This window comes from Alligator mississippiensis, chromosome 13 (genome assembly GCF_030867095.1).
Source record: "Alligator mississippiensis isolate rAllMis1 chromosome 13, rAllMis1, whole genome shotgun sequence".
Taxonomy (NCBI): domain Eukaryota; kingdom Metazoa; phylum Chordata; order Crocodylia; family Alligatoridae; genus Alligator; species Alligator mississippiensis.
Window position 1 is genome coordinate 10,769,004 of NC_081836.1, and position 24,900 is coordinate 10,793,903.

Genomic DNA, 24,900 nt, shown 5'->3' on the forward strand with positions numbered 1-24,900 from the left:
GGTATTTTCTTGAGATTACCTATTGGTAATACTTGGTATCAGACCAAGTACACCCCTGATAAAAGATATAATCTACTCCAAAGAACCTTGCATGCCTATGTCCTTAGACCAACACGGCTATAACCAAAAACCCTGGACCACCCAGGAACTCTATCCCCTGCTGCCCAAGCCTTTGCAGCAGTGCCTGCGAGGGGGAGCACCCTGGATCAAGCTCCAGCTGGAGAAGGGGTGGCAGAAGGCTGAGGTTGCTGCCCCATATTCCCAGCTCTGACCCTTGACGCTGTTTGTATTGTGCAATTTTGCCTTTGTGCCAGAAGAGGGAGAGCTCATCCCAGCTCATCTCCTGTGCAGACCTGGCCTGGTATGGGGATAAATGCCAACCCCAGCCTGACCGCTCTGAATTGCAGCAGCCTCCCTGCTCTGCAAATGAGGAGTACTACACCTTATGGACCTCACACCTGTGTGTAGGACAGCTCCAGTAAGATCTATAGGCGATGGTAGGAGCAAGGAACAAAGCTGAGGCGGAACCAGAGCTCGGGAGCTGCCTGGGGGTGCTTTGTGCAGTTGTTTTTGAATCGTCCTTAAAGCTGAAGCCATGGCTGGTCAAGCAGGCTGCCTTGTCCTGGCTGGGAGTACCAGCTTACTGGGGTGCCCAGTGCTGTGCTCTGAACCATTTGGGGAGAAATGCACTCCCTCTATTGGGCCTCTGGAAAGACATCTGGACCCAAACTGGCTCTTCCCTTATCCCCTGCTTCTTTGCTCTTCTTCCCTCCCAGTTTCTCAGGCTACTTGAACCAAGGTGCTTGTGTCCCCCAGACTTCCTAAGCGTTAGCGTGGTGTGCTGGTTGACCCTGAACAAGGCACTTAACCTCTGCTATTCCTGTTTTTCCTCCCTACCCTGAAAACCTGCCCAGAGAGGATCCCTTGCGCCTGGGAAGCTTTCCTCCCACAGACAGGAGGGAGTGCTCAGGTGGCTCCACTTGCTCAACCCCAAGTGGAGGATTTGCAGGGTAGCAACAGGGTAAAACTCCCGTTGCTCTCTCCCTGAGCTATAAGGGTAAGACAGGACCCTATCCTACAGGACCCATTAAAATCTTCAAGAAGAGCATAAGGACATGTGCTGTGACCCTCCCCATCCTGGCTTCCCTTCATCAGGACAGGAGAAATGTTTGGCAGGCAGTGGTTCTTTCAACACGGGTCAGGGCAAGGGTCCCAGCGCAGCCTGGGAGCGGAGATAGTGCTGAAAGCCCCCTGGGAACCACTGTGATGAGTGATGTGTCCGCTCCAGTGACTGTGATAAATGCGCCCTCCTCACGGGCATTTTTGATTAAACGATGATTTATTGTGCTGATGCAAGCCAGGCGTTTGTGCTGATGGCAGCTTCTGAGTAGAGCCAGGGTTGGGGAGGAGGCTATTTGTTGCTCTCTGGGGATGGGGGCCTGAGCAGGTGGTTACCTGCTAGGGCCCTGCTATCAGACTTGGGGATACCTCAGCCACCCCAGGTGTAACGGCAGAGATTGATCCTCCATTTTAGCTGCAGCATCAGTGTGTCCTTGGATGCTGTAGTGGAGAGACCTTTCCTGTGGATTGTGTGTCTTGTTCCCAGCTGAGCCAGGACTCGGGCCTGGTGCCAGGGTGCTGTTAAAGCGCAGCGTCTGCATGGATAGCAGGCGTGTTAAGCTTCATCTGCTTCCCTGTCCTCTCTCCCAAGGGTAAATATGATGACGAGATTGAGGTGTATAAGCACCATCTGGAGCAGACCTACAAGCTGTGCCGCCCGTGCCAGGCCGCTGTGGAATACTACATTAAACACCAGAACCGACAGCTCCGGGCACTGCTGCTCAGCCACCACTTCAAGCGCCGTGACTCTGACAAGGCTTTTGCTCAGGTACGTGGCGGAAGGTGGGCAGCAGATGGAGGAGAGTGGTCAATGGGGCCCTGCCAAATGTACAGCCCCAGAATCGGGTGGGGTAGGAGGAGGGTGTCAGCGCTGGGAGCTGTGATGGGATGGGGTTTTAAGCCTTGGAGTGCCAGGGCTGGAGGAGAAACATCACTCCTGGCTCAAGCTGGGCATGGGTCTAGCATGTGGTCTTGAGTTGACTTAGTAGAACTCCCCCTTTGCCTGCAAAAGGCTGAGAGAGTGTAAGCTTGTTTGTGCCAGGCGAGGGGCTGAAACCAAGCTGTGCCCTCAAGGCCTCTTGACCCTTTTTATTATTGGCACCACTTTGAGGGGCATCACCAAATGCTGGGAGTGGGGCACCATGAGAAGAGCAGGGGGGATAGCGGTGAGGAGTGGGAAGGAATGATAGGAAGAGGGACACGTGAAGACGGCAGGATTCGGGGAAACAAGAGCAGAGTGAAGAGGGGGTAGATGCAATGAAGATGGATTTCACCTTCTAGAATCCCCTACTCCTCAGTTCAGCCCCCCCCCCCCCCCCCTTGTTATTGCAGTCCTGTACAGTATAGCAAAAATGCTCTCCCCCAGGTCAGGTCAGTGCAGAACTGTCTGGCAAGCTCCCTTCACAGGTGCCACCCACCTCATTCTGTTGGTAACCAAAGGGCACTATCCTTCATCTTTTTGCAGACCTTTTGCTCATCATCTTCCTCCACACCTGTGACCACCCCTGCTCAGGTGATAGTCTTACGGTTCCTGGCCTTCCTCAGCTGTATGTTCCTTGTCCTGCTGGCCTTGTATGGGCCAGGCGACCCCTTTTCCCACAAAATTGCACCCCCTGCTCCTATCTCTTCTGGCCCGATGGCCATTGGGAACATGACTGGAGGGAGCCCAGCAACAGCCTCGGACAACAGCACCCTTCTGGAGGTCACAAGGTGGTGGGAGCTGCTTCACCTGCTGCCAGAGCAGATGGTGGAGAACTTGAGCGTTGCTTGGAGGTACGGGAGGAACCATCAGATGGCAGTTGTCGTCCTTGGGCTGCTCACCTGCATGTTAGCCATGCTCCTGGCTGGACGGATCAGGTGAGCACACCTCAGCGTTTCGGGTCCCATCAGAAGACCTCTTGAGATCCAGATGGGTGCTGATTTTTTTTTTTTTTTTTTTTCTTTTTATAGTGGCCCCATTTTGCTGTGATCTCATGCTTTGTGGCTTAGCAGAAAGCTAGGACTGGAGCCTTCCACTTGTATTACTAGCTGTCCACCCAGCCAACTGAGTCGAGAACTGAGCTCTATTTTGGCTCCACCGTGGGCATCCCCTGTACAAAAGGGGATGATGAGAGACCCACTTTTCTGATGATCAGTACTAGGAAGTGTTCCTCGTCTGTGGGCTAGTGGTGGCTGCTTCAGGTGAGGTCTCCCATGTAGTGCTCAGTTTGTGGGAGAGGATTCCCACTGTGCTAATGAGGGTGCAAAGGGCCCTCTTTAGGGTAAAGGTTGTGAGACAAAGGGGAAGGTCTTAGATAATCCTAATGTAACCATGGCCTGAACTGTTAGGAGCAAATAAACCTCTTTGTAGGCTGGTGAACTACAGGAAAGCAAAGTGGCTGGGACAGTAACATGCTGGAGCCGTGCTTGTCTCTGGTCTGGGTGACTGGTTTGCAGGTGTCTTGGCTCTTACGTGCTGCCTTGTTTCAGGCTCCGGAGAATCGATGCCTTTGCCTCGGTCCTGTGGTTCCTGCTGATGGGCCTGCACGTGGTGGAGAAGTACCTGAAGACAGATGTGCCCACCTGGCTGGACACGGCTAAATTCGGCACCACGTCCCTGTGCTGCCTGGTGGGCTTCACTGCAGCGGTGGCCACGCGGAAATCAACAGGCCAGCGGAGATACCGGCCCCGAAGGTCAGAGCCAGAGCAGTGACGCTGGGGGAAGGAGGAAAAAGCCTTGTGAACTCTGTGCGACTGGTGCTTCTGTCTCCTCTTTTTATTTCCCTCCTTTATTTTTTTTTTTTTCTTTCCTTTTTCTTTTTCCCTTTTTTTCCCTAGAAGTACAGTGAAGATCTTTCCTCCTCCTTTTTTCTGCTCTCACTTCCTACCAAGCCGGCTGCTTGTAGCATTTCTGCCACTGGCACCAGCTGAGGAAGCTGCTCCTACTGCCTCCATCTTCCCTCTTCCTGAAACCTGCATCAGTGGTGCAGAAAATCCAGCCCCCAAAAACCAAATCTTCCAACAGCTGCTTCACAGACTGCTCCATAAACACAGCCTCATCCCCATTCAGCTCCTCCAGCCAAAGAGATTCTGGGTGCTGCTGTCCTCCCAGCTCTGCTCACTGCGCGTCCATCTAGCTAGTCACAGCGGGATCCTCTGCCCTCCTCTTCCCAGTGGCAGTGCCATGTTCAGTGTCCTGATGGCACCAGGCGTTTTTACCTCACGCTGATGGGAATGTGCTTCTGGATTCCAGCTCGTTTTCCTGCCTCTGCATGGCTGATCCCAAATAGAACATGGTGGGAGGGGAAACGGAGGCAACTGTTAGATAACCTAATTCCACTCACCCTCCATTGCATAGCTTTACTTATCGTCATGCCCTTTGCTCTGCGGTTGTGCAGTAGCTGGTACCACAAATAGGAAGAGCTCCTTAGGTGCTTTTACTGGAACTGTTAATCATTTTAGAGGTGCTTTAGAATTTTTTTATATATATAATATTTTTTTTTTAGCTCAGGTAGTTCAATTGGTGCAAAATCTTCAGCTCTTTCAGAGCTGCTCTCCACACTTGCGTGCTTATTTTTTTTAAAGAAAATCTAAACAAGTACAGTGAGAAATGCCTCTGCCCTTTCCTCTGTTCCTGTAGCCCTACAATTGGGCTTGCAGAGGACCTCACCCAGAGCTTCTCTGTGGCAGCAATGTCCTCCTTTCTGCCAGCACTTGCATCACCTCTGCTGAGTGGACTAAGGCTTTTGCTGGCAGGGGGCATGTGAAAACACTACCACACCTTCTGTTGACTGTAGACCCTTCAGCAACTGTTGCCTTACATGGGTGTACTGGCTTCTGCGGTGGAGCCCTGTAGAGCAACTGTACTCACGGGGGGTGAGTGCACCCTGGTAGCTGGGTGATGGTGTTTGCTATCTGCGGGCAGAGCTTCTGCTAACGGAGGTGAGCCCAATCCCTGGCCACTGCTGGCAGCTAGATGGTGCTTCACTGAATAGGCTTTCAGCCTTTGTCACCATGTACAGCCTTACTCCAATCCGTGTCTTCCTCTGCGTTCGGGGCCTCGGACTGGAGGAGATCCCCGTGTGGGTGGAGTTCAGGGTGGTGGAGCAAAATGGGTGGGAAATGAGATTTGGGCTCCATTGTGCTACCCAGGTGCTTGTGGGGGGGTGTGAAGGCATGGCAAGGGAGGCCTGCCTTCTCAAAAAGGGGAGTCTGCAGGATGTAGCTTCCACATTTGTTTCTACAGGTCGCTCCATGAAATCGTTGGAGAGCTAGTGATTGGGACAGCGGGGAAGGGAGGAACTTTCATTTGCTTGGGTGTTTGCAAAACGAGTCTGTTGGAATTCGCAGGTTAGATGTTCCAGGGTCTCCTCCACTGGATGACATGTAATGCTGCATTTGCTCTCCAATCTAAGCATAGGCATGGAGTAGAGCAGATTTTTTTTAAAAAGGGATTTGCAACGTCCTCTAGGATCTTCCGCTTATTAAAGTGTTGCTTCTGCTTCTGCATTTTAGTTACAGAGCCGTGTACAGTGCTGCCACCCTAATAGTTTTGTGCAGATTAAATGTTCTTGTACTTGCCATGCATTTTTTGTTCATTGAGCGCTCTCCCCTGATGCATGCTAAGTCGTCTGAACAGAGCTCCCACCTGGAAGTATCTGGGTCTCCCACCCAGGCTCTGTGCAAAGCTGTGAGACCAGGGGAACTGAAGGAAACGCTCTCAAATGTTCTTAATTACTTAATTCTTTGCTATAGTTCTTCTTCAAGTAGTGTTCACCATGATAGTGTCCCATGGGGATCTGTTAGCAGGAAGCCAAGTCCAAGTGAATCCAGCTTGGAATATAGAGGTTCATCTACACATGCAGTTAGGGCGATGCAATAAACTCCAGCGCAGTTTGCACCAGAGTCAACTGGTCTCGGGCACAGCATCTGCATGTGTGCCTGGGACAGCAGCACGTTGAGCCAGGTTGGAGTAGTCTCGAGCTGACAGGGAGCCCGGAGGATCAGCCCCAGGCTTGGGGTGGCAGCAGTGGAGGGGCCAGCTGGGGTACAAGGGTGCTACAGTGGTGTGGGGCTAGCACCCTCATGCCCCAGCCAGCCCCTGTCACTGTCTACACGTGCGTTTTGGCAGAGTAAATTACTCTGCTATAGCATAGTATTGTCCCCAACAGTACTATCCTATGATGAAGTTAATTTACTGTATCCTAATACTGGCGCACATGTGGGCTGTGTTGCTTTACTGCGGAGCTAATTAGTCAATTCTGCAGTAAAGTGCATGTGTAGGTGTACCTTAGAAACAGTTACGTGCCTATAGCTTAGTTGGCTGTCACACAGGCCTGAAGCAACATGCGGTGACAGGAAGTAGGTGCACAGACCTACTTACCGGGGCGGAGGGGGGGGGAGGGGGTCTCTTGCAGAAATATTTCATTGGTGCTTTTGGGTAACATCATGTTCCAGGTGCCTTTTCTTTGTATCGTCCAAATGCCCCACAACTCTAGTGCCCATGAGTGGAGCTGGCTTGAAAACTGTAGATCTTCATGTGCACAAAGCCAGGCTTTTCATTTCAATCTTGCCATCATTTTTTCAACCCTCACCTCTAGGGTCACCTGCCAGGTTGACAAACCCAGTTTCTATTACCTGTTCAGTCCTTGAGCTCTCTGACTGCCAGTTAGGGGCAACTGGTCTTATTGCAATCATGAAGCTGGAAGTCTGAATGAAAGGATTTGTTTTTCAAAGTACCTGCTGTGAAGAGGCACATGGGTTCACTGCAAGTGTGTTTCCCCACATCTTGCTTCCTCCCACCTCTAAAAATGGAGTCTAGTGAAAGAAGTCTTATTTCTAATAAATAAAACAGGACGAGGTACCTGTCCACTCACTCTACCTAGTCTTAGACCATTTGTCAACCTTCATATCGGTGCCAGTGCTAGTGTGTTCATTTCCAGATGAACTGCTTGGTCTAAAATAGGCAAATCCATCAATTAATGGTAGACTGTAACTGGCTTGGGCAAAAACATGTGATAACACATAACTAAATTAAATGCAATACTGGCTTATCCATTCTGCAAATAATGCATTCAAGACTTAAGCTCTGTTTAGCTGAGTATCTTGTATTTCATTCAATAGCCACTATGTTCTCTTCTCTTTTCCTGGACACCTTCCAGGATCTCCAGGAAAGTCTGTGCGCCAAAACCCTCAAGTTTGCACCCTGCTGCTGCCTTACCTGCTAAGCTTCCCTTTGGTTCTCACCTTGTTAAACATTTACTTTCCATTCTTCCCAGCTTGCTTGTCTCATCTCATGAGGTTGGCCGAAGGTGACCATTTTGGGTCTCAAGTGGAATACTTTTTTGAAGCAAGCCGCCACGTGAATAGTCTCTCCTTTTATTTTTAATTCTGTTATCCCACAGTTTCAACTAAAGCTGATGCCACCACCTAGGTTCAATAGACTTGCCTAGCATCCTTGGTGGGACTCTGGGGGAGGGAATCGTTTGTATAAAAAGCGCATTTTTGGTTTTGTGGGGGGTGTTTCCAGAAGGGTCTAACTGCTCTGGCCTGGGATATTTGACTAGAGCCACTGATGTTCAACTCAAGCTTCTGGGATTTTTTAATTCATAGCAGTCTTGAACTACTCTGGCCCTTAAAGGAACTTGGTCTGGCATAGTCTGTACCCATCTGCACCTGACCACCTGGATCAGGGTTAATGAGCTTTTGAGCCCAGAGCAGCACAGGGTGTCGGTATGAAGATGCTGTCATTCCCTGCAGATGGGTTAGCCCAGCCTGTGGTGTTGTGTGCAGTCCATCTTTTACCTCCATCACATTGGTACCTGGGGGAAGGGCAGCCCAGTGGGCAGACAGCATCGGTGCACTTGGATAGATATAAGCAGAGCTGGACTGGGCAACTTGGTATATTAGCCCCCTGAAAAGGATGAGGAATGAGATGGTCAGAGTGAGGAAAGCCTCATAGCAGCCAGGGCACATGGGCTAGGGAGGCTGAAGTGCTCATTTGCTCCGACCCATCTTCTCTAGTGGTGGCAGTGAACTCTTCTATGAATCTATCATTTTGCAGGTGTGTGCACAGCAACTATCTTGGGCCGAAAAGCTTTTCACATTCTGGACTCAAGGTTGCTTCTCCTTTTCCTGTTTCTCAGGGTGTGCGCTCTGTAGAGACTTCCCTCTCTGAACAGGACTGGCCCACAGTCAGCTGGTAGTGCCTGGGAGTAGCCTGAGTGCCTGGGAGAAGGCCATGATGTACAGAAATCTTGTGCTAAAAGAATATACTGATTTAGTTTCAGGAAACCAGACTGCTGACAACTTCAGAGCTAGCAGAATGGGTCATCTTGGTGGTCCCAAAGGTTCAACAGCTGATACAAGGGTTAGCTGCTAGTAAAAAGCCTCCTTGCTCCAGCGAGACAGATCTTTGCTGCTTTTTTGGCATCTCTTCCAACATCACGGGGGGTTGAAGTGATGCCAAGATGGCTGTTGAGGCATTTTCCCACAGCTGCACTTGGCCCACTGCAGGGCACAGGCTTTTCCAGCAGGTTGTTGCTGCTTGCAGTCTTCTGCAGGGCAAATACGGCCTCCTCCTGCCCCCTTGGAAGAGGTTTGACTTCTCCTGTATGGCTCCTTCAAAAGGCACGAGAACCTGCAATGCATCCTCCCAGCAGGAGGTAGTTTGGATAGGAGATGCAAAGGCAGTAGAAACCGTTCTGGCAAGTGCCTCTCTCTATAGCTTTCGCTCCAAGCAACAGCCTTGTTCGTTTCCTGGTACCATGGGGACGTTCAGTGGCAGCTGGAGCAGAAATGCCTTCACAGGCTCTTTACCCACTTCTCTTCCTGGGGCTAATAGGTCCAATGGCACGCCTCAACTAAGGCTTTATATGGTCCTGAGTCTCCTGGCAGATGTCCTGCTCTGAGCCACACCTTCTCCCTTTTCTCTGTGCCACAGCCCTCATTTCTTTCCCCATGGATGTGTCCGACCTTTATGCACCTGCATCCAGCTCTTCTCTGGAGAAAGCTTTATGCTGCATGCCTGGAAGGGTCACATTGCTTAAAGATCAGTCACGCCAGATCCCAACTTTGCTTGTTACCTTGCTGTGAGCTCTTGTGGCACGTGAGTGTGTGTGTGTACACATGCATGCACGTGCACACCCTAAAAACCAGGAACGAGCGGCCAGTAAGATAACCAAGAAGAGCTGACATGTAGATACTACTACAGAAATATTTGTACAGTTGGTGCCAATCTATATAAAAACTGCAGGTGGCCAAAATGTCTTGCTCTTGCTAACATGTTAACCACCAGCAAGGAAGCGTGAAATCTCCCTGAAGTTAATCACTGAAACGCCCAGACAGCGTGAAATACCCCGTCACGATGATTTCACATGTCAGGGTATTAAGAGCTAATTCGGGGTCTGGCTGGGCTGATGGCAGAGCGCACGGTGCTTTTAACTATCTGTCTGTCTGTGTCTGTCTGTCAAGCTTCAAACTGCAAGACAGGCTTTTAGAAAATGCCAGCAAGCAGCTTGTCAGGAACACCAAAGAATCTGTGATAGTCACCTTCCTGTCATGACCCTGGGTGTCTCGGCAGGTGTGCACCACTGCCAAGTCACGTTTTTTTTTTTTTTTTAAAAATCAAGTCCTAAAAGGTAGCGAGAAATAACAACCTATAGTGTGATTTGCAAAGTGGTTCATCTCTGTCACTGTCAAGCACTGATCTGTTCTGCTTTCCTTTTGCCCTTCTTGCCTATCTTGTCGGCTCTTGGATGCAGGATGCTCTCAGAAGCTGACTGGTGCAGAGCCGGTTAATATTCCTCAATCGGATTGTTTGGGGCAATAAAAGAAGGGGATGCGATTAAATCTGGCACCCAGCCAGTCAGTATTCTGACTGTTTGCAAAAATACTGACTTTTTTAGGGGGAGGGGAAGTGTCTTCCTGTGGTCTACTAAATATATCTTGCTGCCTTGTCGTAGGGTCATTCTAGTCTGTTCCTAACAGTCGGCCACACTGTAACCTCAGTACTCAAGGTGCTTTGCTCATCTCGAGCTTCCTGTCGTGCCTCAGTTTAGCCTGAGTAGCTGAGCCGCGGGAAAGCTTGTGGTGGTCTCCAGGTCTTTGCTGGGTTTTTTTAATCGCTAGTAGAGCAGTTCTTGGCTTAAACACCTGCTGGCACAGGTGTGTCTCTCCACAGCCCCTTTTTGGTGTCTGGATTGGAGCTGCTGTACACCAGCAGATCCAAGCTCGGGCCTACAAAATGGGGTGGGGAAAGACTGGTATTTATTAGCAGGATGCTGTGACTGTGCAGGGGGGAGGAAGGCGAGGAGCTTTGTGCTTCACTTGGAGCATAGCCTGCTGCCTACAGAAGGGTGGACGGACTCTGCTTCTGGCTCTGCGCAAGCACCGAGGTGAGGTCCAGCACCTCCGTCCAAAGGCAGTGTCGCAGCCTGGGCAGCTGCAGTGACCGCTGCAATGGTCTGATTGGTGAGAGAGGCATTCCCTGGACACTAACTTCAACACTACACAACCCTGCCTCACTTGGGACCAACAGCTGTGCGCTAGGACAGAGCGGCCAGCACTCTTGTCCTGAATTACCTACCAGTGAGCCTGGCTTGGGGTGAGGGGATACTTGGATGGTGCTTTATTTCCAAGTGGTTTGCAGACCCAGCCAAGGGAAGGCAGGGAGAGCAAGGGACTTGGAGCAGAGGAGACCCCCTCAGCCCCTCCCCATCTCCTCCTGAAACCTTTTATTTAAATCTTTGCATGGAAACTGACCTCCTTTTGGTTTTAATCTTGGCGTATTTATCTCCCACTTTTCCCTTCCTTTCTTGAGTCTGCTGTCCCCGGGCTAGTGGACAGAACTGGCTGTGTTGGGATAGGGAGGGGAGGGGAAGACCATATTTTATGCTGGTGTGTTTTTATTTAAACTTGTGCTCTTGCTTTAAAGTACACTAAAATTGTGTGACGCTGATAATCCTGTTAGGCACAGTAGCTGATGCATATGGATGTGTATGTAGAGGAATTATTTATGCTCTATTATATATTATAGCTGGTGTCCTTTGCTCCAGATTTGGGGATTTTTTTTTTTTTTTTTTTTTTTTTTTTTTTTTTTTTTTTTTTGTTCATGACATCTGGTGGGGGTGGTTCAGTGTCCAAGTGCTGCTTGTCAGTGCCCACCATCCAGCATGCACACCACAGGTGTGATCCTTGCAGGTGTCACGCCTCACGCTTGCACAGTAATAGCAGGTGCTCTCTTTAAGGGGACAGTGCTCGGTTCTGAAGTGTACTCCTCCCATGCAGAGCAATTGCTGGACTGGAGAGGTCTCCAAAGGGGCACGGGAGAGGCCCAGTGGCATTGTCCCACCCCATGTGTGCCACTCCAGCATGGCTAGGCTTGTGGACTGGAAGGGAAGGGGAAACAAGTGGACATTACCCACCTAGGTCAATTGGTTGGGTGGGAGGCTAAAAATCCCTATGGAGCGTCCCTCTAGTGCTTGGGTGGGTTGTCATGGGTGGAGTGAGGGCTTCTTGCCATGCTCTTGCTCCCCTTGGCTCCTAAACCAAGGTGACTTCAGGGAAAAGGAATCCTCTTGCATGGGCAATGAGATTTTTGGGGATCACTTATACTAGGGTGGATGAAAGCTGAAAGGGGGTTGTACCCAGCTGCTTCCAGCAGACCAAGCATGTTCACGCAACAGGTTACCTGGCCTCTATTTCCACCCTACCCCTCCACACCTAAAGTGGTCAGATAAATGGGGTACCCATGGATCTAGTACAGTTATCACCTCCTAGCAGTGACCACTCCTGTCTCTTGGTCAGGAGCAGAGGTACTGTCCCGTGCAGTTTGCCTCGGATGAGATTGAAAGCTGGCCTTTTGCAGCCCTTGCTCTGGATTGAGGTGAGGCTCTGGTATAGAACAGGCCTGGTAGAAGGGGAGGTGGCTCTTCAGGGCCGCGTACTGTCCCATGTCACGTAACGGCTTTATTTAACATTTTATTTGGAAATATCTATGTAGCGGAGTTGTGGCTAACTGTCTAGTACCTTCCTACGCATTGTAAACACTAATCATGATGCCCGAATCATGTTCACAATGCCAAGTTTTGTAATAAACGGCTGCCGGGCCTTGACTTTCCAACAGCTGTCTGACTCCAGAGACTTTTTATTTTACTTTTCGCCACTGCCCCCTCAATTGGTACATCTGTGCCCAGCTCTGCATGCTTGCAAGCACCTTGGAGCAGCATAGTCTGCAGCCGTGGATGCTGTTACTCTAGGGCGAGCCAGAGAGCAACAGTCACAGCTGTGTCCTACCTTCTCATGTTTTAGGCCCACTGTGGAGGGGTTATGAGACTGTCCTTCTGCATCTGCTTCAGAAAATTTCTTAAATCCAGTTGATGATCTCCCCAGTATCCATGCTAGGCTGCTTTTCTAGCTGCCAAGCCATGCCTAGCTCTCCCCATCATGGCCTGGAAAGCAAGTATTGCTGGATGGTGAAAAAGAGACGGGTGCAGTGTAGAATGGGTAGGCTTTTGCGAACACAGAGTTACGTTGGATGACCTACAGCTGATGGAAGGCTTGACTTTATTCAGAGCCTGTCAAAACTAGGCGTTCTTCTGACCTTGCCTTTGGTCAGCATGAAACTCTTGATGCACCGGTGGACTGGCTCGGATCCTCTGGTTCTTTGCTAGCAAGCTCCTGTTCATAATAAATGATTCCTCTAGATATTGCTTCAGCTGTGTGGGAAAACAGAAGCTTCTGACTGCAGTTTAGGGGATGGTGAGACTGTCAAGCAGCAACGCCTAAGGGAAGGAAATGGAGAAATCTATTCCAAATATTCTTGTAAGCCCTAGCCATAGGCTTGGGCATAGTAGCCTTTAACTGTGGTGGTGAGCGGCTGCCTGTAAAAGTTCCCCAAGGCCGTAGTCTCCAAAAGCTGGAGAGCCGGGTTGGTTCTGTGTGTGCAGGCGCAGCAAAGAGCTGCCTCAAGTCGGACCCTTTGCCCCAAAATGTAGAACAGCAGGAGGGAAAGCAAAGCTGACCCAGCTGAAAACGGGGCTGAATGGGACTGCCCCCCTCACTGCTGTGACCGCTGGTGTGCAGGGGGTATCTTACCTTTCTGACATGGATGATTTTTTTTCACGACCATTCATGTGTGTTCATTGAAGAGGGCTGCATGCTTCTGATCTGAAGCTGCTTGCTTTCTTGAATCCCTCGACTGCAATGAGGGTTTAACCAATAGGATTAAACATACAAATAGGTGTTTATTATGGACTTGCTCTGATTTCTGTCTTGGCAGAGCCCATCCTACTGTGAAGGACTGGTCTTATCATTTAAAAAGAGCTTCTCACTCCGCCTGGTTGCTTCTGTAATGGTGTGGGCGTTATATCAAATTCCTGTCAAAGACCCCAGACTTGGGGTGGAGGATGTCTTATGTAAAACAAAACCTGTTTTTTCTTATGATAAATTTTTAAACATATTGTTTTTAAAAAGAAACCCACCAACACCTACGTGTATGCATAACACATGGTTTAGATACCGCAACCTGCAACGTTTTTGTCGTGGTATCGGAACAAAACCACATAGGCCCCCAAGTAGTTGCGTGTCTGAGCTGTGCCGATCACCTGAGCTATGCTTGCACATCCAGGACTAATCACATCAGGATGGCCTGGAGGAATGGAAGAATGCAGAAGTGGAGGTGACGCTTCCAAGAGTTGTTTTTAATTTGGTTTGCTTTTTATGAACCAGTGTGAAGGTAGGTGATAGGATTGCAACCTATGAGGCATCTCCACTAATTGCATAGCTTATTTATTACTACCACTTGACAGGCAGCTTGAAATTTGCTTAAATGTTTCTATATGGAACATTCTTTCTGTGTCCATAAAAGCAACAGACTGGCGTGCAACACTGGGGAGTCATCACAGCTATAGGGATAGGGGCCGTTCCTTAGCTGACAGTCATGCAGCAGGCCTCCCCTCCCCGGCATACTGCAAGACACCTGGTGCACAGCATTTTACTTGTAGGATAGCTCTGTGCAAATACGGTTTACAATACCTGTATGACATCATTAATATAATTCACTGGGATAGAGAACTAGCTGGAGGACCTAGCCACTAGTGGACAAATCCCATCAGATTCACTTTCAGTATAACAACACTTAAGGTTTTAATTCTGCTATCTAGAGATGGAAAGACAAATGTGTTGACCTCTTCAGGTCCCATAACCGGTTTGGCAATCCCAAGCGTGCATCTGGTGGTGCTGTGTACTCATGCACATCATACAGCATTCTAGTTATACACACAAGATCATGGTCTCGGCTGCTGTAAAAACAAAGGAGCTAGCTGGTGTTGACTGGCATGAGAATCTGCCCCACCAACTTTTGAGGCCTGTATTAAAATGCACGTTTTTCTAATTCATTAGGGGAAAATTCCTCTGAACTCTAAACATGGACTCCTCTTTTACATCTCCTGTCCTGAGCCTGAACAACCTTATGGTGGATTGCTGCATACCCTGTAATGAAACAACACTAAAACCAAAAATGTATAGCCATTTTCATAGTGTGCCCTATCCAAAAAGGTATGAGCAGCATGTTACTCCAACTGTTACCTCTCTCTTCCCAGATCTAAATGTATACTGCAACAGCCTAAATAAGCCAGTTAGTCATGTTGGCTACCACTGTTTGACTGCGGGGAACAGCGATGCTTCCAAATATGAGAGGAACAAACTGGCAGAAGCCTGTAATTTAACATGCAAAGAACTCTTAAGACCCAAGATTGGTATGGGGAGACAGGTGAAAGGCAAAGGCAACAGGGGAGCTGCTGGAGGAGGCAACAGGATGGCTTGTTAAGATGCTTACAGAGCAAGACTTTCCCTGTATGAGAGATCCGCGCTCCGTTAACCTGAAGGATGCGACTTCTAAAGCGATGCAACCCCATACAGTGGTCATGTACTTCATGTTTAAGGTTTGGCTGAGTTTTGGTTTAGCTTCAATCGGGTCCTAGCCTGATTTAAAAGCAATTGCAGTAGGAGTGCCCACACAGGGATTTGCACTGGGTTACACACTTCTAGTTAAATAGATGCAATTTACTCATGGAGACAAGGTCTTCACTTGGCTGAGCTGCTCTAAATGGTGGTATGTAGGCAGCCCCTGTGCTGAGCAGAGGAAAATGGACTGAGTGGATTTCTCTGGGTGCTGCTGAAATAGAAAGTTTATGGGTCAGGGGCATTATTGCTGCCAAGTGTTTTGGCACGGTGGTCCCTGATGATGCTGTCTAGGTTCTGGCACAGTGCTGTAGCCCCCAACATGCATGAATCTGGTTAAATATGCTGCTGAGCCCAGAGGGATTCCTTGGTACATGATCAAAAACTCAGGAAGGAGATGCTGGAATTTCCCGATTCTGAACGTCTGTCTATCATGCGTGTCGTTTACAGGTATCTTTCTGGGGATCTGGTCACTCCGTTTCCCAATGGCACTGGGATTGGCTTCCCTTCTTCCACTACTTCTCCATCTCTCTTCATCCCAACACCTCCCAGTATCCTCCAGCTGACAAACCAGCAGCTCTTCAGATCCCCGCGCAGGGCTTCCTCCTCTTCACTCCCTGGACGTCTGAACAGGGCCCTGTCTCTGGGCACCATCCCGTCCCTGGCCAGGGCAGGTAAGGCATTTCACCATGGGTCTAGATCTAACGGACTGAAAACGCAGCTGTGCTGCAGCTCAGGTGTGATGGGGTCATAGAAGTCTCCCCGCTATAACGAGAACACACTTATTGCCTTAGCATATTAAGCCTAGTTAGGCATTGTTGCTATGTACCTCTTGTAGGCTGTTACAGCAGGATGAAGAGTGCTACCGGTTCAGAATAAATAGCTGCATGGTGATGGGCAATGCCAGGACAGAATGGGTATATCCGTCTTGGGCTATCTCTTACCGAGACTCAGTAGGAACTGATTTAATATAAACATCTTCCATGGCAAGAACTACATTGTTAATCCTTCCAGCTTGGCACAGCACCTTCATAACAGAAACAGAGGTCCCACAAACTGCAACACCTGTAAACTACTTCATAAGGCTTAGGAGGCAGCTATCACTAAGGGTTATGTATAAGTAAGTTTAGATGAGTCTTGATCCAGGTAATGCAGAAGGGTGCCTTGCATTGGTGCATTGCAATTGAGGCTCAAACATTTGGTTTGGGGGGGGTTTTGTTGTTTTTCTTTTTTTGGGGTTGCCAGATAAGAAACTCCAGTGTCATTGCACCCTGATAATGCAAAAAACACAAAAAAAAGCGGATGAATATTTTCTTTCAGTCTCTGACTTCACCTTTTTCTTGTAGCCATTTTCCTCCATCAGTGGACTAGATGAATTGTAATTAGCCCTTACTAGCTGCAAACAAAAATGTGAGAAGATACTCATTTGTCCAAATTCATACTGGCCCAAGTGCTGCTCTTTCCTATGGTGCCCTTCATTGTAAAGCTCTTCAGGTGCTTCCACTAATGATAGCCATCACAGGGCCTGACATCTTAATATTACAGGTGAAAACTGCTTACAAAGTAATGGTGGGTAACTAGGCTGTGGAACTTGCTTTTCCAGATTCTTGTAGAGGTCAAAAATTTGGCAATATTCAGAGAGACTTTGGGCACGTCAAAAGGATGAGAAGCATATCTAGCATCAGGAATAATTCTGATGAAGAGTATGGGAAGAAAATTGAGTGGAATGTCATCTTTCGAGGCTTGAGTCAATACCCAACAACTAAGAGTTGGCATGAAAACTTCATGGGGACAGATTATTATATATCTGCCTGCCCTGGAGTTTCTTCCCGCTGTCATAGCTTTGCTACTAAGAGGGGATCCAGTACAGCCTGGAAATTCCTAGATATCCATTAGCAAAAAGGGGTACTGGAATATAGATTCCAGGGAATCTCCTCCCTTGTGCCTTCCCATAGGGGGCTCAAGTGATGGTGGGGAAAACAGCCTTTCTGGTGTGGGGGAGCGAAAAAAGGGAGGTGCTGTCTTCATCATATGGGAAATAATTTCCTGGCTCAGAACCCAAAGTGTGTGGGAGCTTTCATCCTTGATTTAGATCCGTTTTAACCAGGCTCTGGTTAAAGGCTCTTGGGGGGTTTCCAGGAGTTCACATCACTGGGCAAGAAATCCCAGTTCCAGCCCACTACTCCTAAACTTCCAGGGAGATCTAATGTGACTGCAAACTGTTCTACTTTTAAAAGCGCTCCAGGACCAGAGAGTGAACTGTCCCACTCTTAGCTTGTTAATCCCATACAGCAAGCAGGCTTCTAGTTAAGTCACCATTTTTTTTTTTACTAGGCAAGCAGTGATTCACCCCAGTGAGAGGTCAGTATGACCTGTTCCTACTGCAGCATGGGGAGACCTGGCTCTCTCTGCTCTTGGGCAGACTGTTGAAATGCCTGGTGAAGATGACACGGTTGCATGGTCCTGGCACTGTTTTGCATCTCGTTAACTTTCCCTTCCATTTTCCTTGGGAAAGCTTAAAAAAGCCCAATTTTGGGAATGCAGAAGCATCTGCTCCTCTATGTGGGTTGAAAAATGTCCTAACCTGGAAGGGTGAGCTGGCTTTCTGACCTGAAGTGAGTCTGCTATTTAATCTTAGTATTCTGCACGTACCATAATGACACTCCTCACAGATACGTAGCCACCTCTAGAATGGAGACATAAAATAGCACACTCTCTAGTAGGGGTGCCAGGGGAAAATTTTAGCCAAAATCGCTAAGATAAAGCTGTAATGCGTATAAAAATAGATGCAATGGATACATAAGCAGAAGGGCATGGGATTTAAGGTCTTAAATTAAAAGATATGGTTGAGTGCATGCACTTGCACACACACACCTACATTATAGGCAGCACGTCTGTCTGATATTTATGGCTAAATCCTCTCTGGTGGGATTTGAATATGTGGATATATGAGGGAACTGTGTTACCACAGACCTGCTTACCTCATCAAGCCATTTCTTCAGAGGGCATTTATGGGACTGCTCTCTGCAGCCTGTCTTATTTCTAGCTTGTTACCAGCCAGTAGATCTTTTTGAGGGAGATTTATTTAAATCTTACTTAATCCCATGGTTTTTTAAATTCTATCCCCTCCTTTAAAACTCCCCTTCCCCAGCCTCTCCTACCCTTGTTTAAGTCTAGGTATCAAGGAAGTAAAACTGAACTTTGGTTTATTGACTTCTTCATTGAATAGGGTCTGGCTGGATTCATCAGGGTAGTTTTGAATATAATGGTGTCAGGCAGGAAGTGAACTTTGCTTGTTCCCTCTCCAGAATTGCCCCCAGATCTCAGGCTTGTTTTCTGAGCTTATCAAGATTCAAACTGGGAGGGGAAGATGGCTGCAAATCTCTCCTCTGGGTAGGGCATGTAATTCCCTGTAGCACTGGCAAAACTTTGCAGGCCTGAATTTGCAAAGCTGCTAAGTAAGAGACTTGAAAAGCCAGTCCTTAATCCAGAGGTGGCCAACCTGCAGCATGCACGCGTGGTGGTAAGTGGCACAGGTAGCCTGTGTGTGGACTGTGGCAGACTGGGGAGGGGACAGGCAACACAGTAGCAAATAGGGCAGGAAGCAAAAAGCAGAGCAGCAAATCAGGCAGGGGAAGGGGATCGCACTGGCACTCAGGGACGGTGCAGAGCTAATTTGTACCGAGCCTGCCAAAAAGGTTGACCCCCTCTGCCCAAATCATTGAGCGTCCAAGTCTTAGGCAGCTTAGAACAACTAAGCCTACATATTCATAAGGAGAGGGAAAACATTTAGCAATGAAGCTTCCTTCCTTGGGAGCTGTACAGTAGTTGGTTCAAGGTGGTGATTTGAATCGTGCCTTTGGGCTGAGCTGAGTGTCCCTGAGCTGATTTAAGTGTTGTTTTTTTTGTTTTGTTTTTTTAAGAAGAGCATTTGCCTGCAATCTCCAGCCCTTTCATTTTTGGGAGCCAAATCTGTCTTCATTTCAAAGGATTTGGGGGTTGTTGTTTTTTTTCCACCCCAAAGCACATGCAGTTTGGGTTTTTTTCCTGATGTTGTAATATTTTAGAGGTGTGTGTTGAAGCTGGCTAGATGACGGAGACTACTCAAGTGAAATATGGATTTGAACATCCTTGTGTCGAGGAGAGTTGGGCTGCAGTGCTGGTTTTTTGTGGCTTTTTCTAACGTGAATTCGGCACCGTTCACGAGCAGAAATTTGACAACCCCGCAGCTCGGCATTTATCGACAAAACCAGCACAACACCAACAGCAGCAACGCAGCCTTTCCTTGTTGAGGGTCCACCTGGACCCTGCAGGGACGTCTTCTAAACACCGAAGAGTTCTGCTTATGGCGTCCCCTGATGCGCCCCTTCTAGGGAGGAATATTTATGCCAGCGGTTGTGGAAAAGAGTGTCTCAGGGTAGCTGAGCAGGAGGTTATGAAAGGCCCAATGTTACTAAGTGTATTTGGTCCCACACTGAGGCAGATGTGTTTATTTTTGTCATTTAGGAGTGCACAGCCCCACTTTCCCCTCGAGACAGGGTGTTTGTCTTACTACGGATGGTGCACATAACACCAGACCTAGGGGAGGGCCCAGCGCTCCCCCCTCCACCCCCAATCCCCCCACATGCAATCACACAGCTGTAGCAACAGTTTGACAGCCCAGTTCTCTCTGTGTCCCACCCCTGGGTTGGGAAAACCCCTCTGAAAAAGACCCATGCAAGATGCAGGGAAGATTTATAAGGCTAATGAAAGATTTTTCTCCTGTCAGCTTGCTGAACCTCAGGCCCCAGCTGTATGAAAAGCTGTCGGATGGGGAAACAGCGAACAAAATGCCCCTCTCCATCCAAGGAAAGCTATGCCTGGCCATGGCAGGGACTGATTGCTCAAGGGTCAGAGGCCAAGACACTACCAGGTTCTGGAATAACACTGCAGTGGGGGAAACGGCCCTGTTGCTTTTGTTGAGTTTGGCCTGAGTTTCTTAGGCTTGTGCTACCAGCAGCTTCCCGGACTCCAACAGGAGCAGCTAGAAGTGCAGCTGCACAAAACCTCCCAGCGGCCTGGTGGCTTTTGATGCCCTTCAATTGAGAGGGCAGGTGTAACTGCACCATGCAGCTGGGCTTCCACTGTCCTTGTGTGGTCCACAGCATCCCGTGGCTCTGTAGTGCCATGCTGGGATGCGGGATCAGGCAGCATGATGTTAGTGAGTGAATGTGGGTGTCGATTTTGTGGCTTGTTTGTGTAGGGAAAAGTGGAGTTTTGTCTTGAAAGCGGAGGAGGGAAGCAGCAGGTCACCCCAAGATGTAGTCACAGACCCAGTGATGCCTCCGAAGGGCGATGGGGTCCGTATCCAAAGCCCCTGCTGAATTAAGAAGTGATCCAAGCCCAGAGCTTAGACACTGCAGACTGGCTCAGTGAAATCCTAGTTATCCCAAACTGCTAAACCCTAGTGTTGCCCATCACAAATGCAGCCGGTTCCAGGGGGAAAGGATGATAGTCTTCAACAGTGCTCTGTACAGCAGTTCAGGGTAAGAGTACAGCGCTGAAATTGCAGCTCCTGGGGTCTGGGCCGGCAGATTGTATCCCCCTGGCCGAGCAGTGATTTGGGTTTGATGGTGTATGGTGTCTTGAGTAGCTAGGGTTTTTGTTCTGCCTCTCATCAAAGGCAGGGGCTAATATTATGCAGTCTTCCTGAGGGACTTTGAAGTACATAAAGGCAGGGAAAGAAGTTGGAGAGAGGGTGCCACATAGGAGTGGATGGAGCCCAAGTGAGAAGTGGCTGGATCCACGCAATTTCCCTTGCGACACTGCCAGGTGGAAGCAAGGCTGCCCTCCTGCCAGGAGCTGAGCAGGAAAGCTCTATTTGTGTGGTGGAGCACATCCTTTCCTTGCCTGCTGGATGGCTGGTAGCCAGCTGTGTAGAAAGGAGGGATGTGCTAGAGCTGTCGAGCACCCACATCCCTGTGCGCCACAGGTCTGCTCTTTCCTCGATTTGCTGTCACACTGCTGCCTGAAGCTGTACATTCATGGAGACCTGTACTAAATCGCTTGGGGTTTGAAGAGCCTTTTCTGTGGGGTGGCCTGCATGGTTAATTTACTGGGAAGTAAGCTAGGATACAACTTTACTACATGGTAGCCACTCCGCCCTGCCTCTCTGGGTGGATGTTGTTAGCACACCTGGAGAATGCCTTTGCTGCATGCTGGGATCACCACCGAGCAAGCTAGTGCAGAGTAGCTAGCACGCTAAGCGTTCACTTACTAGCTAGCTACTCAGTCCTGTGTAGACCTAACCTAGCTGTGCATCTAACAGTTGTAGGAATATGACCTCCAGTGCCCTTAGGTTAACCCTAGCATTACCGTCAGCCCATTGCATCTTGAAGTTGCCAGCTGTGATACTGAGCCCCGAGGCTGAGTTGTTCTGGTTTGTCTTCTAGATTCTGGGTACCTGTTCAGCGGAAGCCGCCCAGCATCCCTAACCTCGCAGTCCAAAGAGTCCCCTGCATCAGGTAAGAAGTGGGGTTTTCTGTTTTATTCCAGGGTAAGCACCTTTCCCCAGGCTTTGAAACAACCTGACAGCACCAGGTTAATTCCATGTTTCTCTTTTCTCCCTGCACATTTTCCTGTGTGTTTGTTCACAGTACTGCTGGGGCCCCATTGAGCAAAGGGTGTATTTGCATACTCCAGCTTGAGAGAGCTTGCAATTAAATAGGCAAAGCAAAGGAAGGATGGCTGTCCCCGTTCTGTAGCCAGGGCGTGGGGAGGTTCAGCGTTACAGCACGCGCAGCAGGGCTAAGCCCTGAAACAGCATTTTCCAGCACAAAGCCACCCTTCCAGCCATCCTGGCTGTAATACTCTGCTCTGCAAGTGAGTGGAGGTGTTTGCAGTCATAATAGCTTCCTGCTCGCTGTGTTTTCCTTAACCTGCACAGCTCCAGGTGCCTCTGCAGCATACAGGCTTCACCATATCTAGCCCTTCTTTCTTAAAGTTCATCCTTACTCTCCCCACCTTATGTTGGCTTTGGGGTTTCCTTATATAGTGATGTAGTAGCAACACTGCTGCTTGGGAGTCCTCGGTGTATCTTCATAAAACCTTAAGGGTGGGCTTTAGAAGATGTATCCAACTGGACCTTTAAAAAGAAGTCTTGCTCCATTTTAAGTCCGGATGTACTGCTGGGGAAAGGTGCAATCTTCAGATATTTGCCAGGTCAGCTTCCCGTGGACTTCTTGTGTGCATCATTCAGGATTGCTGTTCAGCCTGACTTGGAAGGATACGTCTCTAAGACTAAGAGTCAAGTGACTGACCTCAGCTGAGGCCAGACAGCAGGGGTGCCCATTGCACTCGTTTTGTGGCCCGCTGGGATCTGCTGAGATCTCTGTTGCTTGGGCTATTACCTGCACCACACATCCAATTTTTAATTGCCTTAGTGGCAGGTGTCTAGGGCCTACATTTCACAAACCAGCAAGGACTGCAAATGCTGAAGTGCTAGACAAGCTTTAAAGGCTGGAAATCACTTATCAGTTGTTTAGACTCTCTCCTTGCTGTAACTTTTGTCTGCTGCACCTGTTTGCTCCTTCATCTTGCTGCTGCCCTGTCTGTCGCACTCTTGACCCCAGGCAGAACTTCTGACCTTGTCTGGATCTCTTGCCTTTGTAACCAGTTTGAGTTGCCCACGTATATTAACTGATGAAAATGTAGCCAGGTCTAAGTGAATGCTGACCTCCCACCTCTCCCCAGTTTCCTGGTTCTCACCTCAAGCAAACAGTCTTTAAAAGTACCTGCCCAAATCCCCCATGTAAAAGCAAATGGTGCAAACACACTGCTGCATGAGTCCATTAAGAAGACAGACAGGTAGGTCCCTGGCCTCCTCCTGATAAATTTGTTCATTGTCTGTGGTCATATTCCCTACCCCAGACCTATCCCACCACTCTACCAGTATAAATCACGTTGTGATGCTGTTCTGGAGTTCAAGCCCCAAATCTGCTCGGGTGGCTTCTGCGTGCTGGGAGTAGCTGGTGTGTGCCTTGAGGGCACCTTCACAGATATAAGAGTCTAGGAGAGTGGTTAGTCAATCAGTCCGTGTAAAAGTACATTAGAAGGACATGTATGTATTTGTCTGTCTGCCTGGGAATGGGGAAGAAGAACTTGGAAAGGCCCTGTAATAAGATTGTACAGGTCACTAGATCTGGGGCTGGGTTTGAACAAGCAGAGTGATGTTTCCCCTGCAGGCTGCGCTGGCGTACATGAGAATGGGGGAATGCAAGTGGGTCCAGCCCCGGCTTGGGTGCGTGAAGGAAACAGCTCTGAACAGAGAGCTGATTTCCTGGTCTCTTGGGCAGTGGCAAATTTTAAATTGTCTCCATTTGTCTTGAGTAAAGTTCTGGGTCTTAGCCCCCCCGAAAAAAGTGGCACAGATTTAACTGAACTGTTTTGGGGGGGATTCATTAAACTTAATGCTGCATGACGGATGCAATGAGGCCTTCAGGGTTAACAGAAGCTGCCACCTAGAGCTGGAGTGTTTGACCACTTGCCCTTGCAAAGACAGAAGCTTTGGTCTCTCAACCAAATGGATGTAGAGCCCCTCGGAAAAGGAACGGTTGAATTCTGCCGCCAGGCATACGATACACGCAGCCAAATGAGTAGAGAATCATATACGTGAGGGCTCCTGGAAGTGGTCTTGGTCACCTCCGCACCTTCCCCTTGCAGACTGCCTGGAGACCACGGACACTTTATGCTCCAGCCTAAATGCTCTCTCTTACCGCCTCTGGCGTGTCTCCATAATAGAGTACTTCTCCCTCCTCTCTGGAAGCTGTGCTCCATCCCGCATCCCGTCTCCAGCGCCGTCGGTGGCTGGGTCCGTCACCTCCAGCACAGGCTCCTTGCGCTTCCGCCGGCCGCTCATCAGCCCTGCCCGCCTGAACCTGAAAGGACAGAAGCTGCTGCTTTTCCCATCCCAGAGCGATGCCCTGCACACCCCGACCAGTTCGGATGACCGCACCCACTCGGACAACAACATTTTTGCCACCGAGCTGTCCCCATTCGCAAAGAAGAGCCTTGGTGACCGGAGTAGGCAAGGTACATTCAAGGTTACGGTGGGCCAGCTCCGTAAATGAATGGGAAAGCATCCAGGGAAACCTAGTCTTTTGGGTTGTTTAACAGCAAGACTGATGATTGAAATCAGTCGTCCATTTTTGGCCTTAAGGAGACACTATACTGCTCAGAAGTGTTTTCTTTCCAAGTAGAGGGGAAACAGAGCTCCTATCCCTATATAAGACCCCAGTACTTTCTCAAAATGAGGAGCATTAACTCCATTGTCTTGACCGCATTCTTGTTTGGAATATGTATGTACTGCTTTCCTAAATTCGCCCATTCCTTCCCAGTTAATAATTTTATTATTGTGGTTTCCACTGAAGTGCAACAGTGGACAGGATGGAAATAGATGCAGTTACTGCCCCAGAGACCACTGGGATTCACCTTTGTTTCACTTCCAGTCCTAAATGCTTGTGCAACTCTTTAATCGTGCAGTTGCACTATCCACTTCCGGCGCTGTGCTTGAAACTTGTATTGCACCCGTCTCCTCTTGTGTCTCAACTGATCAGCGTTCGATTTCTTCTCTCCTCACAGATCTGAGGTTGGTCATGGAAAAAGGAAGCATTTGCAGCGATAACTCCATCAAAAAAGAGGATAATTCATCACATTCATCCAACTGCGTGGTAGACACGACTACCAAGGGGGAAGAGCTGGCAGGTTGGAGAGGTGGGTGCCAGGTTTGCATGCATTCCCTCCACGGGTGTGTAAGACCAGCCTCATTGGGTCTATATGATTTTCTCAGTTTCAGACAAACAT

At 49.0% G+C, this 24,900-nt stretch overlaps 1 protein-coding gene across 3 annotated transcripts in view; it reads left to right on the forward strand.

Annotated features, from left to right (window-relative positions):
• TMEM201 (transmembrane protein 201) overlaps nt 1–24,900 on the forward strand; it is a 44,793-nt gene that overhangs the window by 15,458 nt on the left and 4,435 nt on the right. For 2 of the 3 annotated variants that reach the window (XM_019493840.2, XM_006276315.4), the window contains exons 4-10: nt 1,712–1,888; nt 2,585–2,976; nt 3,589–3,792; nt 15,511–15,734; nt 21,492–21,563; nt 23,839–24,129; nt 24,679–24,810. In XM_019493840.2, coding sequence (XP_019349385.1) covers nt 1,712–1,888; nt 2,585–2,976; nt 3,589–3,792; nt 15,511–15,734; nt 21,492–21,563; nt 23,839–24,129; nt 24,679–24,810 — 1,492 coding nt within the window. The remainder of the gene's footprint in view (nt 1–1,711; nt 1,889–2,584; nt 2,977–3,588; nt 3,793–15,510; nt 15,735–21,491; nt 21,564–23,838; nt 24,130–24,678; nt 24,811–24,900) is intronic. The other variant, XM_059716524.1, reaches the window with a different exon arrangement.